This window comes from Phalaenopsis equestris, unplaced genomic scaffold (genome assembly GCF_001263595.1).
Source record: "Phalaenopsis equestris unplaced genomic scaffold, ASM126359v1 Scaffold000094, whole genome shotgun sequence".
NCBI classification, from domain to species: domain Eukaryota; kingdom Viridiplantae; phylum Streptophyta; class Magnoliopsida; order Asparagales; family Orchidaceae; genus Phalaenopsis; species Phalaenopsis equestris.
Window position 1 is genome coordinate 3,337,705 of NW_018164536.1, and position 17,713 is coordinate 3,355,417.

Genomic DNA, 17,713 nt, shown 5'->3' on the forward strand with positions numbered 1-17,713 from the left:
ACCTCCCTGTAAACTACTTGTAACTTATCTGTAACCTACAAATAAGTTCCGCGCTTCTATAGTTTCGATAGTTACAGGTAAGTTACAGGGAGGTTACAGAAGGTTATAATGCGGATATAACCCGCCTGTGCCCTCTGAATAACCTCTGACATACGCCGCATTGCTTACGTCTTACGTACGCAAATATTTTTCTGACTCAGGAGGGGACTATCATGGAATATAAAGAGAAATTTGAGCTATTGTCAAAATGGTTGAGAGAGATTCTTAAAGCAGGATTGGAGGGGAATTTTATGGACTTAAAGCCTCACTCGAACTATTGAGACCGCGGTGATTGAGGATTGATGGTGGAGGACAAGAACAAATGTAGAAAGTCAATAGAAGAAGCACAAATAGCATAACACCGAACTATTACGACCACGTCGACACCGAAAGCTCAAAGAGTGAAATTCTATAAGGAGGCTGCACGGGACAGTAATATTAGACAATGACCAGGAGTGACGCTTAAGCACCTTATAGAGACAAATTTTGGATAAGCAAGCTAAGGGTTATGTTTTTCGGTGTGACGAGAAGTTTATCCCAAAATACTGTTGCAAGGATCGAAAATTAAAAGTTCTCATAGTGCATAATGAGGAGTCAAAGGATGAAGAATAGAGACAGTTGTGGTGGAGGCACACTCATTTTTTCCCACATTGAGGACAATGTGTCTTTTGAGTGGGAAGTATTATTATATTGGCGTCTAACCTAAGGGCAAATTTTTCTTTTGTACACCTAAGGGAAATTTAGTCTTTTATTATTGTTGTTGTTGGGTATAAATTGTAACAATTCTGTATGAGGTGAAGAAACGGGGAGAACGAAAGAACAAAGAAGAAGAAACCAATAGAGATAGAAGAGAAATGATGAATCGGGGAAGGGAGAAGAAACAAACAGTTGAAGGAGTGGAACCGAGGGGATCAGAAGCTAAAAGTCAAGTTCCTTTATAAAACGAAGCATCCAAGGAGTTTTACTCACCTATAGAATCGAGGGAAGTGATGCTGAGCTGAGGAGAGGCGGGAGATCTCTCGTGCAGTCTCGAGTCAAGCCGAGTCGAAGTGGAAGACGAAGGAAGAGCCTCAATCTTGCCTAGTCGACTGGCGAAGAAGAATAGTGTGTGGAAGATAATTCTTAATGCATAGTGATTCGATCCCATGTGATCGAGTCGAAGCAGAAGAAAGGGAAGGGGCGAAGCATGCGGGTCGAGGGTTTGGAAGATGTAAGGGTAGTTTTTATTTAAGTGATAATAATAATAATAATAATAATAATAATAATATATTGAATAGAAAAATAACTGTAGTAATATCATAAAAATTAATACTTAAATAATAATAAAATGTTAATAGTTACTTAAATAATAAATAAATGAATTTTTATATCTTTATGTTAGGTTTCCGCTTTCATTTGAAAAGCGATATCGGGGCAAAAGCTTATTGAATTAAACATCATCGATGTGAGTACTTGTACTTTTAAATAATAGTAATAATTTGTTTATTCTCAAATATGTTTGCAATTGATGACATTTGTGTGTGCTTTATTTTGAGTGAGATATTATTTTCTTTGTTGGACATATAGTTACGGATGTTGTAGCCACTTATGCATTTGGTGTGTGTTTTATATAATATGTTGAATTGAATGCGATGAATGTATATGTTAATGATGACGGTTTGTATGTGCATGATAGGTTATGATGGAGCATCATTTGATTATATTAGTGGGTGAACACTAATATACTTGTGCACGTAAATGAAAAAAAATCTTGATATTGATGTGTCTTAATTGACACAATTTTTAGGCGGCGTCTTCTGTGACGGTTGTATAGATATGAAATAATATCGATATGATAATGATATAGACCCCTTTGAATAACATGTTAAATATTTATATTGATTTATAAAGAAGCTTAACTGAAATGTATATTGTTCTTTCTTTTTCTTGTATTGCTGTTGTTTAGAAGTATAAATATTCACTGGCTTGTTTAGCTCACAGTTATTTTAACTAACTTTTTAGATTTAATTAAATTATTAAAATATGAGCGATAAACGAGAAAACGTTTATAGAAGATGCAGACAACCATCAACAAGACAATTTTAATTGTATCACTTTAATTTATTTTTGTAGTGACTTTTATCTATTATATTGTAGAAGAATATAGAAAATATAATTCACACTGTCCGACCATTTGTACCCGTATTGGTTAATTCCAAGCCCTGGATCGGGTCGTGACAAAAGTGGTATTAGAGCCAGGTTTAGGGTTAATTAATTGAATATTGATGAAAGAGTCAATAGGAACTTAAATAAATAATTTATACATTCAGGCATAGTGATATACCTAAAATCATAGAAGAAGAGAAGCCGATAGAAAATGAAGCACAACCTACCATTAATGTGAACGCGAATGTCCTCACCCAAATGATGGTGGTGTTGATTCAAGAATCTAGATTGCAATCTATCGGAAATGATACTGTCACTATAAATAACTACTTGAAGATATTTCACGATCCGCGTCCATCTTTGTTAAAGGAACTGATGACCCAATTGATGTGGAGAATTGTCTAATCAAAATAGAGAAGATACCAGATAGCACGACTTGTCCGGATGAAATAAAAGTATTGTTGGTGATGTTTCTGCTAGATGGAGAAGCTGAAAGGTGGTGGCGTGACAACATCAGAAGAGGTTAGGGGACATACCCAACACGATGGTTAGTTGGGAGGAATTTGTGGAGCTATTCAGAGTATAATTTGTACTCCTATCCGCTCGAAGACAGATGCAAGACAGACATATCAAGTTGAGGCAATGAGAGAATGCGGTCGTTCAGTATGAAGAGTAATTCACTGCACCATTGAGGTATACACTACAGTTGATCGCTACTACAAAAGAAAAATTCTATAAATTTCTTTCCGGATTAAAGAATTTTATCAAACGACCGCTAGTACCCTTATGAATCAATGAATACTTGGTATTAATCAGACGAGTTAGAAGAGTGGAGATTGACTACCAGATTACTCAGAACCGTAAGGAGATGCACAAAAGGAAGACTACAGAAGAATGTGTAAATCATTTAGAAAGATCCAATGAGAAGAAGTCCAAGAATAATTCGGGTGGAGTTAGCGGAGGTATGACTCAGGATAGTGGAGTCACTTTACGGAAGACAACATGAAAGTGAATGCTTGATGAGCTTTAACACTTGTTATTGGTGTCGTTAGTGTGGTCATATAGCAAGGTATTGTCCATCTCTTCGCCAGAAAACCATTGAAGATCAGAAATTCGGCGGAGCTCCTTCATAGAAGGCTGCAAGCGGGCAGAAAAAAATAGTCTATAACTTCAACTCCAACCCAAAGTCAGCCAAGGCAACATGTTCGAACTCGAGTATATTCCTTTATTCATAGTGAGCATGAAGAACCTACTGTTGTTGATGGTGATGAGGTATGATTAGTTTGGTGTTATCTAGTTATTTTTGTGCCTAATATGTGTTATGAAGTATGGTTGAGTTATCTTGTATCAAGTCTTTTACCTTTATAGTGATTGCTTTTCATTCCTAATGTTGACACACTTAATGAGAAATGACTTGAGGCTTGTTTATAAATTTTGAGGAAGAAATTTTTTTAAGTGGGGAAGATTGTAACAGTTCTGTACAGAGGGAGAAGAAATGTGGAGAAGAAGGAACATAGTATAAGAAACTAACAAAGATGGAAGAGGAAACGATGAATCGAGGAAGGGGGAGGAAAAGAACATCTAAAGGAGTGGAAGCGAGGGGATCAAAAGCTAATGAGACAAGTTTGCCTATAAAATGAAGCGTCCAAAGAGTTTTACTCACCCGTAGAATTGAGGGAAGTGATGTCGAGATGAGGAGAGGCGGGAGATCTCGCGTGTAGTCTCTAGTCGAGCGGAGTCGAAGAGGAAGACGAAGGAAGAGCCTTGATCATGCCTTAGTCGAGCGTCGAAGAAGAATAGTGTGGGAGAGATGATTCTTCACTCATAATGATTCGATCCCATGTGATCGAGTCGAAGAAGAGGAAAGGGAAGGGACAAAGAGTGTGGGTCAAGCCGGGTCGAGGGTTTGGAAGAGGTAAGAGTGGTTTTTATTTAAGTGATGATGATGATGATGATGATGATGATGATGATGATGATAATAATAATAATAACAATAATAATAATAATATAATAATAATAATAATAGTAATAATATAATATGTATTGAATAAATAAATATGTATACTAAAATAAAAAAAAAATTAATATTTAAATAATAATAAAAAGTTAATAGTTGCTTAAAATAATAAATAAATTAAATTTTATATTTTGTTTATATTAGGTTTCCACTTTCATTTGAAAGACCGACGTCAGGGCAAACGCTTTTTGAATTAAACATCATTGAGTTGAGTACTTGTACTTTTAAAAAATAGTAATAATTTGTTATTCTCAATTATATTTGCAATCGACGATATTTGTGTGTGCTTTATTTTGATTGAAATATTATTTTTCTTAATAGTCGTATCATTATGGATGTTGTAGCCACTTACTCATGCATTTGGTGTTTGCTTTATATAATATGTTGAATTGAATGCAATGAATACATATGTTTATGATGACTACTTGTATGTGCATGATTGATTGTGATGGAGCACCCCTATCGGCCGTTTTATTTTTAAAAAGATTAGTGATTTTATGATTTTTAAAGAAGATATAATTTTGTAAGATATGTAAATAATTTAAATATAAAAATGATTTTTTTTATTTTTGAAAAGTAACATTTTAATTTAAAAATAGATGAGACCAAACGGGTCTCACATTTTGAATAGTTTGGATGATGGAGCGCAATACCACAAGTAATACACTTATTTCGAAGAATAAACATATCACTTGTAGTAAGAACTCAATCACATAAACTAAATAATTTGTGACATCCGTTTGGTCTGCGAAATATTTTTATATGAGGCCAACAAGTTTCCCTACCTAATATAAGGATTAGATAGGGTTTATTTTACCTGAGTTTCAAGTTTCCTATAGGGTTTATTACCTGAGTTTCAAGTTTCCTATAGAGGCAAGACCATATAATTAATTACATCTTAAATGACCGGGGTCACTTAAGAAAACTTTCGATTAAGATCAATGGTTTTGCCTTCAAGATTTCAAAGTTTAGGTTTCCAAGGATAAACGTGAGGACTTGGACATTGCAAAATCAGATGAAAGTGGCTCAAACAGGAACAATTATTTTAAGGAATCCAAAGGAATGAAAAGTAGGGGATATCACAGATCTAGGGGAAACCCCAGTGATTTCCCAACTATCCTACTGTTTGGCTTTATGTCTTTGAAATGATGTTATTTGATGTTTAATCCTACAATTTATTTAGAATTTAGAACTTATGTTTGCAGAATATCTGATCGTGCAAATAACCTAAAAAGATAGGAGGATTTACACCATACCGTACGGTAACCTCAGAATTTTAAAGCATTAGGACTTATAATTGCACAACCAGAGTTGTGCAAAATCCTAAAGGTGATTTGTGAGGGTTTACGCTGCGCTAGGCAAACCACCTCAAAATCCTATGAGTTGTTATTTAAACTAAGGAAAGTAATCGGTGTTATGAATGTGTTTTGATGTTGATAATCCATCTTGAAGTTGCTCATCTGAATGTCTTCGTCGTGCTGCCCACACTGTTTGCTCCAAGCTCTTCGTTGTAGTACCTCCAGGTTTAAAGTTAATCCTATATAACCACTAGATTTTTCTATACTAAGGTATAATGTATACTAAAACAAATAAAGCATGCAGTTATAAAAAAAAGCGTACAACATGCTAGGAGAACAGTATGACGTGCTAGGAAAAAATAGTATAACATGCTAGGAAAAAAAGTAGTAAAACATGTCAGGAAAAAGTAGTATAACATGCTAGGAGAATAGTATAACGTGCTAGGAAATAAAAATGTTGCAATATAAATCACACCTGTATATTTGGGAAGCCTGCTGCTCCTTTAAGCTAGCTATTATTCACTGTATAAACAAAAGAAACGTTGCTTGGAAAATTCGAGAAAATCGACAAATAAATCCACGACGAAAAACTCGGGAAAATTGATGAGTAACAATTCAAATAAAACTATCAAAACCTCAGGAAAATCCTGAGGAAAAGACCACGAGTGCTTTGTCCAAAAATTCCAATAAAACATATGAAAAATTTGAAAAGAGGGGACCGCAAGCACTCGGGTCGGGGCTGGGCTCAAAATTATATATTTGTACTTGAAGGACGTCGAAGGCTACTCGGTCGCCCGGATGTATAAAGTCCGTCACTCCACTAGAAGGATATCCTACTGAACCTAACTTAGGAGAGTATTTCTTAGCCCAGGATCGGTAATCAACAAGTGGACAACCCAAATATAACATATTTTAAAATTTAAGTTTTAGCATGCATATATATTTCAAACATACAAAAGAAAAGTTGTTTTTAATTTTTGTAGTGAAAATATTTTATAAAACATTGTATCTGTTCTTATTAGGTTTTAGAAAATAAGTTTTAAGAAAAGAATAATTGTCCACGAGTTGATTACACTATCGGACATAAGACCACCAACAACCTAAGAAGGTACGGGTCCCTCTCTAGTCTTATGTCGGTGAATGATACTTTCATCCTACAGTTCATTGGGTCCTAGAATTGAGTCATGGTGTTGTAGGATGATATATCATTCTGCTCTACCCCCGGTGTGTCTTTGTCATCATCACCCTATGCCCCAAAACAAAACCGACCTACTTGCGACCTTGCTTGATGGTTTCACATATAGCGAAAGTCTATACATGAACACTTATGTATCGGACATAAGCACAGAAAACCGAACCAAGAAGCAAGGAAAAAAAGAATAAAAAATGGGGATGCGAGAGAGAACTTGATCCACCCAAAAAGATCGAAAGACAAGAAGGGTGAAACAATCCTCAAAAGAGAGCCTAAGATCCTTGAATCAATCTAAAAATGATATCATTTTCTCAAATTTTGTATGATTGGATCAAGCCCAGAAGGGTATCCTTTCCAAATGACAATTTTATGAATTTTCAAACCCTTCATGAATTCAATTTATATCAAATTCACGTTTTCTCAAAATAAAGTTTAAAGAATTTTTCATATGTCACAAAGCCAAAGAGAGTAATCCATAAGAAGCAACTTTCTCCTTTTCCAAAAGCTATGCCAATATCAAATTCATTCAATTCCATCTTTAATCAAAAGCTTTTTATGTCGGATAAACCATAAAATTACTTATATGAATGTTTTCAGCCATGAACAACAGAGAATCAGTCAAACATGACAAAGGGAACCAACTAGGATGTCCACGGATAAAGGTAGCAGACAAAAGCCACCAAACCAATCTCACGGCAAAGACAGCAAACCAAAGCCACCACCCTCACAGCAAAGATAGCAGACCAAAGCCACCAAAATTAGCTTCACAGCAAAGGGGAAAGCCACCATAAGTAATGTCATTGCATTGTATTTGATATACATAAGAGAGTGAATGGACAAGCTATTATACATCATTAAGATCGAACCCATTTTCATCACACAAGACATGATAATAAGTTAATTTACTTGTACCAAACATCACCACATATAGATAGATATCGAAATCGTGAATTTTTGGATGACAAACTTGATTACCAATAAAAATCTCAAGAGGAGGCATTAAAGAGGAGGCCTCAATCAAACCATGTCCAACAAAGGTGTCAAACCGAGCCCAAGGAATGGTCCTAAAGTGTAAGAGATTTCAACCAACATAAATCACCAAAAAGGAGTTCAACCGAGCCCAAGGAAGGGGCAAACCGAACTCAGCATAGGGGACAAACCGAGTCCAAACAGTAAGGGATTTCAGCCAACATAAATCACCAAAAGGAGCTCAAACTGAGCCCAAGGAAGGGGCAAACCGAACCCAGCATAGGGGGCAAACCAAGCTCAATACATGATACAAACCGAGTCCAGACAAGAGTGAAACCAAGCCCATCAAATGGGTTTAAAAAATAGTGTAAAATTTCTGCTAACTCTAGCCTAGAAGAAGCCCAAATCGAACTCACCAAAGGGGCCAAAAATAACAAGGATTTCAGCCAACATAAATCACCAAAATGAGCCCAAATCGAGCCCAGCAAAGCGCCAAACCCAGTCCCAGTCTAGGGGAAAACCAAGCCCAACATAGGAACAAAACGAGCTCAGCCAAATGGGAGAACAGACAAAGAAAATATTTCCAGCATTTATGCATTTCAGAAGAACCAAAACTCAGCCCAATGCGGGGGAAATCAAGGGCTGTATTTTCAACATAAGCTCAACCCAAAAGAACCAAAACCGAGAGGCCCAGGGCCAGGAAAAACAACACAAGTCCACAAATTAAGTCCAAGAAGCTTCCAAAATTTCAATTTTTTCATTGAAGAAAACAAGATTGAAAGCAAACTTTCGCTGAAATAAATTTTAAAAGCTCCCAAAAAGACAATATCTCTTCCAGCATATTATTTGAAAAGAGGGGCAGCCACTGTAAGGAGCAAAACAGGACTCAAAGCAACCACAAAAAGTCCTAGAAACCAAACTTAAGCTATTTATGTATTCCAAAAGGATCCAAAACCGAGCCCAGCCTATGGACAAAGACAAAACCATAATTCCAGCTAACATCCAGTCCAACATAATCAAAATCGAAACCAAGGCAGGGGACAAAATCGAGCAGCATAGGGATGAAACCGAGCCCAAAACAAGGGGCAAAAACAGAGAAAATTTCCAGCATTTATTTCAATTAGTGATAGGTAACATGAAATAGATAAGCATGAATAGATTTTTTTTTTTTAAGAACCAACATTTTCCAACATTCATTTTGAACATGCGTAGTAATAATAAAGAGCTTTGACAATCCATTCTAACGTGCATTTCTAAAGGAGCAAATTTCATTTCAAAACTACCACTATGATACTTCCAAATATCTCAAGCAAGAAGAACAAAGGCAACTCATACATAATTTGTTTCAATATTTCCATGGACTATTTCTTACTAAAGTTTCAGAACAAGCTCCGATCTTTCTTCCACGTGCTCTAGAAGACATAGGAAATATTTGTATGCCATCCGAAATAGTGTAAAAATAGAGGGGAGGAGGATAATACCTCTTTTCAGCAGATTTAAGATAGAATTATAAGATAGTTTCAAGAGAACCATTTCAAGAGAAATATTCTTCCTAAAGACTCCAAGAAACGGCAACCACGAATGCTCCACACCACAAGCGCCCGAAAAGCTAGCTTAGAGAGTGTTCCGACAAAGAAAATAGCACTCCACGAACACTCCACACTCCAAGCGCACGAGAATCAGACTTGGAGAGAATTTTAGCAGAATTTTCTTCCCTAAAGGCCTCCCACAGTAAAAACATAGTCTCTCATTTCTCTCAAAAATTTTTCAAAAACCTAAAACAGTAAGCTAGGAAACCCATTTATAGGCAGAGAAGAGAGGGGAAAGAGCCACCAACTAACCTCACTAGCAAACGAATCACATGATGAGGTAGTAAATGCTACAGTAAAGAGGGAGACGGTAAAACCTCGAGGAGGAGAAGGGTCGGCCAGCTCGCCTCTTGCAATTGGAGAGCCAAAAAGTCGAGGGGGAGCTTGAGGAGGCAAGCTGTGTACGCGAATCGACAGAGGAAGAGTCGAGAAGGGGGAAAGAAGTCACCGCGTGGATCGCCCGCGGGAACTAGGGCACGCGAGGGGAACGGGATGAGCTCCGCGGGATCAAGCCACGGGATCGAGCCGGACGGGGGCTTAAGTGCGCGGTTGAGGGGTAAAATAGGAATTAAAATTATAATTTTAGTAATAAAATATATGAAATATTTAATTTTTTCTTAAAAATAACATTCAATTCACACTTTTTATTTGTGTGTCAAAACATAACAAAATTGGTGTTTATTTTAGGTAATTCTGACGTTCCGGACGCGCTGGCGCTGTCCGTTTTAACGCGCTGGACGTTCCGGACGCGCTGGCGCTGTCCGTTTTACCGTTTTTAACGAATTCATCGATTTGCATGCGATTTTGCTCGTGTCAGAAATATGACAATATGAGTCTTTTCCTACTAAAATTGGTGTCCTGAACGCGTTAGCGCGGTCTATTTCGTCGTCGGAGGTCGTCCAGAGAAGTTCGCATTTTTACCCATCCAGTAGGCTCAATTTAACTTCAATCTTGTGCAATTTAGTGAATTCTATGCATTTGGTGAGTGTATGTGACGACAAAGTCTTGACGAGGTTTTCCTATGACTTTAGATCCTATTGGAAATTTCTCTCTGAGTCTCCATACAATGGCCCTTAACCGCTTGTCCATAAGATGATGATTTTTAGACCATAAATGCTAGACATCACATGAAAATAGGAAGTGGCTGGAATTTCTAAAGGGTATGAGTCACAATTCTAGTTTTCTAAGATGGTCAATAGGAACTCCTAGAGCTAGATCTAAGAATTCTAAAGAATAATGACCTCAAAATCGAGGTCAACAACCCCTTGATGATGTTAGTGAGAGAACACTAATGTACTTGTGCACGTAAATGAAAAAAGATATTGATATTGATGCATCATAATTGACACAATTTTTAGACGGAGACTTCTGTGAAGGTTGTATAAATATGAAATAATATTGATATGATAATGATATAAACCACTTTAAATAAAATGTTAAATGTTTATATTAATTTATAAAAAAATTTAACTGACATGCATATTGTTCTTTATTTTTCTTGTATTGTTGTTGTTTAGAAGTATAAGTATTCACTGACTCGTTTAGCTCACACTTTTTTTAACTAGCTTTTCAGATTTAATTAAATTTTTAAAAAATGAGTGATAGACAAAAAGTATTTATAAAAGTCGCGCACAACCATCAACAAGATACTTTTAATTGTACCTTTTTAGTTTATTTTGTAGTGGCTCTTTCATTTGTTAAATTGTAGAAGAATATAGAACATTTAATTCACATCGTCCGATTGTTTGTACCCGCCTTAGTTATTTCCAAACACCGAGCCGAGTTGTGACATAAATAGGCTAATTATGTTTAGGATTATGTTTTATGCATGAGATTATTGTGGTGAGTCTTAACTTTAGGTTTTTGGAGAGATTTTTTACCTCTCAAATTTTAGGAATTGGGAGAGATTGTATTCTCTCGAATTGTAGGTACTTATTTTTTATATTTATGCGCGCTATTGATGTTTGATTGCTTTGATATGGTGTTTGAGAAATAAAATTCGTCTTTGCCCTGATTTTATGGAAGAGCGAGAGCGTTCCGATTTTAACTGTGAATCGTATCATCATTTCAGTAGGCTTTATGCATGTCCTCTATACTGCATCACTTGCATGAATACCTTTGTTGATTGCATAATGAGGGCTCATAAGCTTGCAAAGCTACTTTTTTATACAAAACGAAACATATAATTTATATAACATCATATTTTATGGTGATAAAGTAGATCACATAGACAATGTGATTTCTGATATGAGAGCTAATGTAACTGACAATTTGTGTATGATATGGCATAATATATCCATAAAAGCTAACTTTTGTGCTAGCATCGCTATTTGAAATGGTTTTGTTCATGGTAGTTTTTCATTTTCGTGGGAAACACAAGCTGCTTAAAGTTCTTTTTCTTTCCTATTCAAATCCAATTATGAATTCTTTTCTTAAAAGCTATTCTGTGAGTTCTTTGAAAAAAATAGTCTGCTTAGTGGACAATGTATGCTTATTCATGTATATACTAGTAGACATTTCTGAAATCATGTCCATTTAACCAATGCTTATTTTCCAAGGGTTTTAGAAAACTATACTCGTTACGTTGTTGACAAAGTTTTACTAATCTGATATTCCATCACTTAGGCATTGTAAGAAGTATAGATGCCAAGAAAGGGGTGCTTTATGTGATTACGCCGGTTTCATTATGCAAGCTGGAGGAGGTTGATATTCTTTTTCAAGGTTTTATTGAAATACCAACCAGTCTATTGCAGGTATTCCTTGTCCATGCAAGTTATTTATTTAATTGTTGATTGAGTAGGTTATGGAGAACCAATTGCTTGATTTGTGCAAATTTGTTTCACTATAAATTTTTTTCTAAGGATTAATTTATTGCTAGAAACCCTTGCCTAGCATGAACTTTTGCTTTAAGCCTCTTTTAAAGCGCAGCATGTTTGCTTCTGGTTTCATTCTCCTTAAATGGGCAGAGAAACAGTGCAATGGGATCTTTAATGAAATGCCTGAAATTCATATAGGTACTTTATGAGTTTTGGTTGAGTGAATGTCTTTAAAAATCTAAATTTATAAATTATTCTTTTTTATATTAAATAAATGTATAGAAAATTTAAATAGTTTTTGTTATTGTGGTATTATGAGTTTCCTATTTTAGTGTTATTTCCTTTTATATTCTTTTTTTATGTCGGTTCTTCTTTGAATTAATTTATCTTTGTTAAGTTGTAATGGTTGTAATTAAATTTGTCCTAGTCTTCCCTTATTATATAGGAAGAAAAGCTGTAATTTGATAATTAAGAAATATGATAATACGATTGTCTCCAACTTTCTTTATTATATCAGAGAAGTTACAAACCTTAGCTTTTCTTTTCTTGGTCGGATCACTTCGCAGCAGGCGCATAGATTGCTTTTGCACTATTCTTTGTCTGTCACAGATGCGCAGGTCGCTTCCTTCAGTTGCACAAATATGAGGCGCGATTCTCTTCGGTTGGATATGCGCTAGGCACGATTCTTGCCATCCACACAAGCACATAGATCGCTTCCATGATTCTTTCTGTTTGCACAGGAGTGCAGATCGCTTTCGCAATTCTTTTTGTGCGCTCCTGTGATTCTTTCCGTCTGCACAAGCGCGATCTTTCTTTCTGCAGTAGCAGCAGGAACTCATTCCACTCACTGGAACTTCTGCAAATAGTGGTCAGAATCCCTCAAGCCAGTGTTCGATCTACCCTGCAGCCTTTTTCCTTCCTGTTGCAGGCCCTCGGTTGTTTTCCTTGTCATCTTTTCTTCTAGCAAAAGTAGTCGATGCAGCAGCCACCAACCTTTCTTCCTACAGAAACTGCGACCAACTTTATACCTGTAACCAACTTTCGTCAGAATCCCTCAAGCCGGTTTCCGATCTACCCTGCAGCCTTTTTCCTTCCTGTTGCAGGCCCTCGGTTGTTCACCTTGTCATCTTTTCTTCTAGCAAAAGTGGTCGCTGCAGCAGCCACCGACCTTTCTTCCTACAGCAACTGCGACCAACTTTCTACCCATTTTGAGAAATCATATAAAATTTTTACTTAGTATGTACCTCAATTTTCTCTCGCGGATAAGACGATAGAAAAAACTCAGGAAAACTTAAATTATGGAGGTCTTCCTTGGAGTCTAAAAGCCTTCTTTGAGTAGAACTAAAACTGAATACATGGAATGTAATTTTTCTAGTAGTAGCTCTAGTGATAGAAATGTAACTATAGATGATCAAATTATTAAAAGGTGTGTACGCTTTAGGTATATCGGGTCTATTATTCAAAGTGATGGTGATATTGATGGGGATGTTATTAAAAGAATTCAAGCTGGTTGGTTGAAGTGGAGGAATGCTTCAGGCCTATTGTGTGATAGAAAATTTCCGCTTGGACAGAAAGGAAAATTTTATAAGATGGTGGTAAAACCTGTAATGCTATATGACATTGAATGTCGGCCTTTAGAAAAGAAGCATAAAACTAAGTTAAGTGTTGCCGAGATGAGAATGATTAGGTGGATGATTGGCTTTACACTTAGAGAAAAAATGTGAAAAATGTGAAATGAATGAAATGAATATATCCGTGATAGGGTTGGTGTAGCTCCAGTGACAGGACAATATTACAGAGAGTCGTCTTAGATGGTTTGGTCACATTAAGCGTCGACCATATGATGATCCGATTAGATGACTAGATGTCTTAGATTCGACTTATGTTATTATAGACAAAGGTAAACCTAGGATTACTTTGCCATATTGTATAAAAAATGATCTTAATTTATTAGAATTAAATGAAAATATGACACTAAATAGGACGCAATGGAGAAAAAGGATTCATGTAGCCAACCCCACTTAGCGGGATAATGGGTTTTTTATTTTTATTGTTTTATGTACCTTAATTTTCACACATCTCAGATTTCGAGCAAGTTAATTTTATAAAATTCTACGGATCAAATCAAGAACTTTAATATGAAATACTTTATATAAAATTATGAATAGATTGAAAGATATAAAAATTGAAAGTTATAAGTTTAATTAACCATCCCTAATCTCAGTTATTGTTCCTAACTGACCTCTCCCACTCGTTATATTTCACTCGATGGAGTTGAATGGGAAATCTCCATTTCAGAGCTTCGCATCTACTCTCCCCCTCCCAATTTCGCTGCAAGTGCCTCCCTCCCTCTTGGTCGCACTCGGTAAAAGCTCCTGTGAGAAGCTGCGATCGCAACAAAGCTCGCAGACAAGAACAAAAGGGACGAGCGACATATGGGAAGTCGCACGACGTACAGTAAGATGCGTTCCACTCCCTTTTCGCTCTCTCGATCCTTCTTTTCTCATTTACCCTCCTCCCTTGCGTTGATCTTCTACCCAAGGAGCCCGCGACTCCAGCTACAACGCTTGAGTTGGGATCAAGCTCAGATGCACGATTGTGTGCCTCCAACTAGGTTTCCGAGCTCTGGGTTGAAATGGGTGAGTACAAATTCATGCTTTTTGAGACTTTAATTTTTTTCCTTTTGCTTTCATTTTGAGTTTTACCTCATTTTTCATGCATTGTTCATTTTTGGGAGTCATTTGAGGTGCGAATTTGCATTGAAAGTGTTTAACGTGGCTTGCGAGTTTTTGCAAGGGATTCCGACACGAATTTAGGAAGGTTAAGATGGAGTAAGCAAAGTTAAGAAGAAGAGAAGAAAATTTGACAGTTTTAGAAGGGTTAGTTGCTGAAAAAGCTGTTGAAGGTATGTTTTAGCAAATTAGTTTTATTTCTGATTAAACTATATTGAGCCAAGATATCTTTACATTCGGAGTTAATTGTGGGTTTCAAGTTGTTTACCTGAGACGACAAGTTCGAGGCAAGCATGTAGAAGATCGTCGTAGTACGGCTCCATAAATTTTAGGTAACATAATTATATGTTGGTATAAGAAGGATGATTTAATTTATAGAAATCACTTAAATCTTAAAGTTTATTAGTATGTTTTATAGGTATTAAATTCAACATAAAAGTCACTGCCACCTCCACCTAGCTATCGGAGATTAAGATTTTTGCGTAGCAACTGAGATGAACAATTACATTTCTAAATTTAAGTAATTCTTTTTTATTTTCAAAATTTATGTTGATTTATATATATGCTTTACTTCAGTTAGATTTATATTGAAGTAGATTCTTCATATTATTAGATAGAAAAATTATGTATAACAAAAAAGATATAAAAGATGTGCATGAATGATATGAATGAGATGAACAATTAAATCTTAAAGTTTAATAGTATATTTTATAGGTTATTAAACTCAACATAAAAGTCACCGCCACCTCCAGCTAGCTATCGAAGATTAAGATTTTTGCGTAGCAACTGAGATGAACAATTACATTTCTAAATTTTAAGTCTTTTTTATTTCAAAATTTTTGTTGATTTATATATATGCATGAATGATAAAAAAAAATTTAGATATTGAAGTAGATTCCTTATATTATTAGATAGAAAAATTATGTATAGCAAAAAAAAAATATAAAAGATGTGCATGAATGATATGAATGAGATGCATGGGCTTGATTGGAAATATATGCATGTTATATGAGATAACATACTATGAGAGTTATGTATGATGAATAGTTGCATAACAGAGTATATGCATGTTAGTAGATGTATAAAGATATATCAGAATAATGTATGTTATGAAGAATGAAATAATTTATATATGAATGTTTGTATGTGCATATTCAGAGGATAATTTCACCCTCTAATGATATAGGCAGGGGATGTCAGTGTACCCGCACGTGTAAAGTTTTTTTACAACCCCGGACAATTAAGATGGTTAGTTCACTAACTGCTGTGTCGACGGGATAATATTGGTCAGATGCGAGTAGACCAGATCTTAGCTCTCCAGACAATTGTAATGTTTACATTAATAACCGCTGTATCAACGGGATAATATCAGTTAAAGACAGGTAAGGACCTTCCCACCCTAGACAATTGTGATATGTAGATTGCTAATCGCTGTGTCGACGGGGCAATATTGGACTGGATGTGTTAGGTTTTGTTGACAGTAATCCTCACAGACAAGTATGTATGTAAAGAGTATAAAGTAAAAACAAAGGTAAAGTAAATGCTTATAGAAGATTGAGTATTTTTTTTAGAAAAAGTCATTTGATGCATGCATTAATATATATCAGATTGTTTATAAAAATATGAAATACCAGCATTATATAAGATTTCTTATAGATCCACATGCATGTTGAATACTTTTTTTTATTACTGTAATTTAGAAATATGATTACTTATGGGTTATCTTTAGATAACTCATTATGTTATTTTAATAATATTTTTAGGTTTTAAATATTTGAACAAGATGAATAGAACATGAGCAAATGTATACAGTAGACAAGAACATCTAAAAAAGTACAAACTTTTACTTATTAATTTCTATTGTTTTCTTTAATGGTTCTTTCATAAATATTTTGATATTAAAGTATTAGTAATAGAATTAGAATAGCAGATTATATTTTTTATCATTTGTTTCCTTTTGGTTAATTCCAAGCCCGGGCTAGGCCACGACATTTAGCCCTTTCACCAAAAAACAACTAAAAATGTTGAAGAAACTTCTTTCAAGCACAACTGAGTGACCTACCAACTTGATGATACCAATGTATGTCGGCGTTTAAAAATGGGGGAGTTACGTTTGGGGGTCGCCCGTAAGAAGCTGTCGGTCGCCGGAATCGAAATCCCGTCACCCGCTTCGGAAGGACTTTTTAATTTACATATATATATATAATTTTAGAAAAATACGAAATCAAACTGACCTCATATTTTTCACAGTTTAAATGAAAGAGCGCTCTACCTCAAATCCTGTATCTACCCCGAAGAATAAACACAAGACCTGAGGATGAAGCTCGATCAAATAAACTAAGAAAGATATGACATCCGTTTGGGTCTGCGAAACCATTTTATTTGCCGACAAGTTCCCCTATTTAATACAAATAATTAAATAGGGTTTATTTTAAGCTGGGTTCGGAAAAGCTCCCTATAAGGGCAAGCCCCTATAGTTAATTACATCTCAAATGACCGAAGTCACCTAAGAAAACTCTCGATAAAAATCAGGGGATAATGTCTTCAAAGAGGTCAAAAGGATAGGACTTTACAACGAAATCGGACGAAGAGGTGTGAAGGGGAAAAGCTCAAATATGGAACATTGTAAAGGAACCCAAATGAAGAGAAACTAGGGGAAGCCACAGATCTTGAGGAGAACCTCAGTGACTTCCCAGTCTATCCTATGATTTGGCTCCAATTTTGAGAAGAAAATATTAAAGTGTTTTATCCCGCCAATTTTATTTAATTAGGGCTTATATTTGCGTGACAGGATCACTCAAATTGCCTAGAAGATATGAGGGTTTACGTCGTATCAGGCGACAACCTCGGAACCTAGAACGAGTTTAGGGCTTAAATCGTACGGCAGAGCTATACGAATGCCTAAAGAAAAAAAAA

General features: G+C 35.6%; 1 protein-coding gene across 2 annotated transcripts in view; it reads left to right on the forward strand.

Moving 5' to 3' along the window:
* LOC110020337 (polynucleotide 5'-hydroxyl-kinase NOL9) overlaps positions 1-17,713 on the forward strand; it is a 60,587-nt gene that overhangs the window by 29,727 nt on the left and 13,147 nt on the right. For both annotated transcript variants that reach the window (XM_020718401.1, XM_020718402.1), the window contains exon 9: positions 11,875-12,002. In XM_020718401.1, coding sequence (XP_020574060.1) covers positions 11,875-12,002 — 128 coding nt within the window. The remainder of the gene's footprint in view (positions 1-11,874; positions 12,003-17,713) is intronic.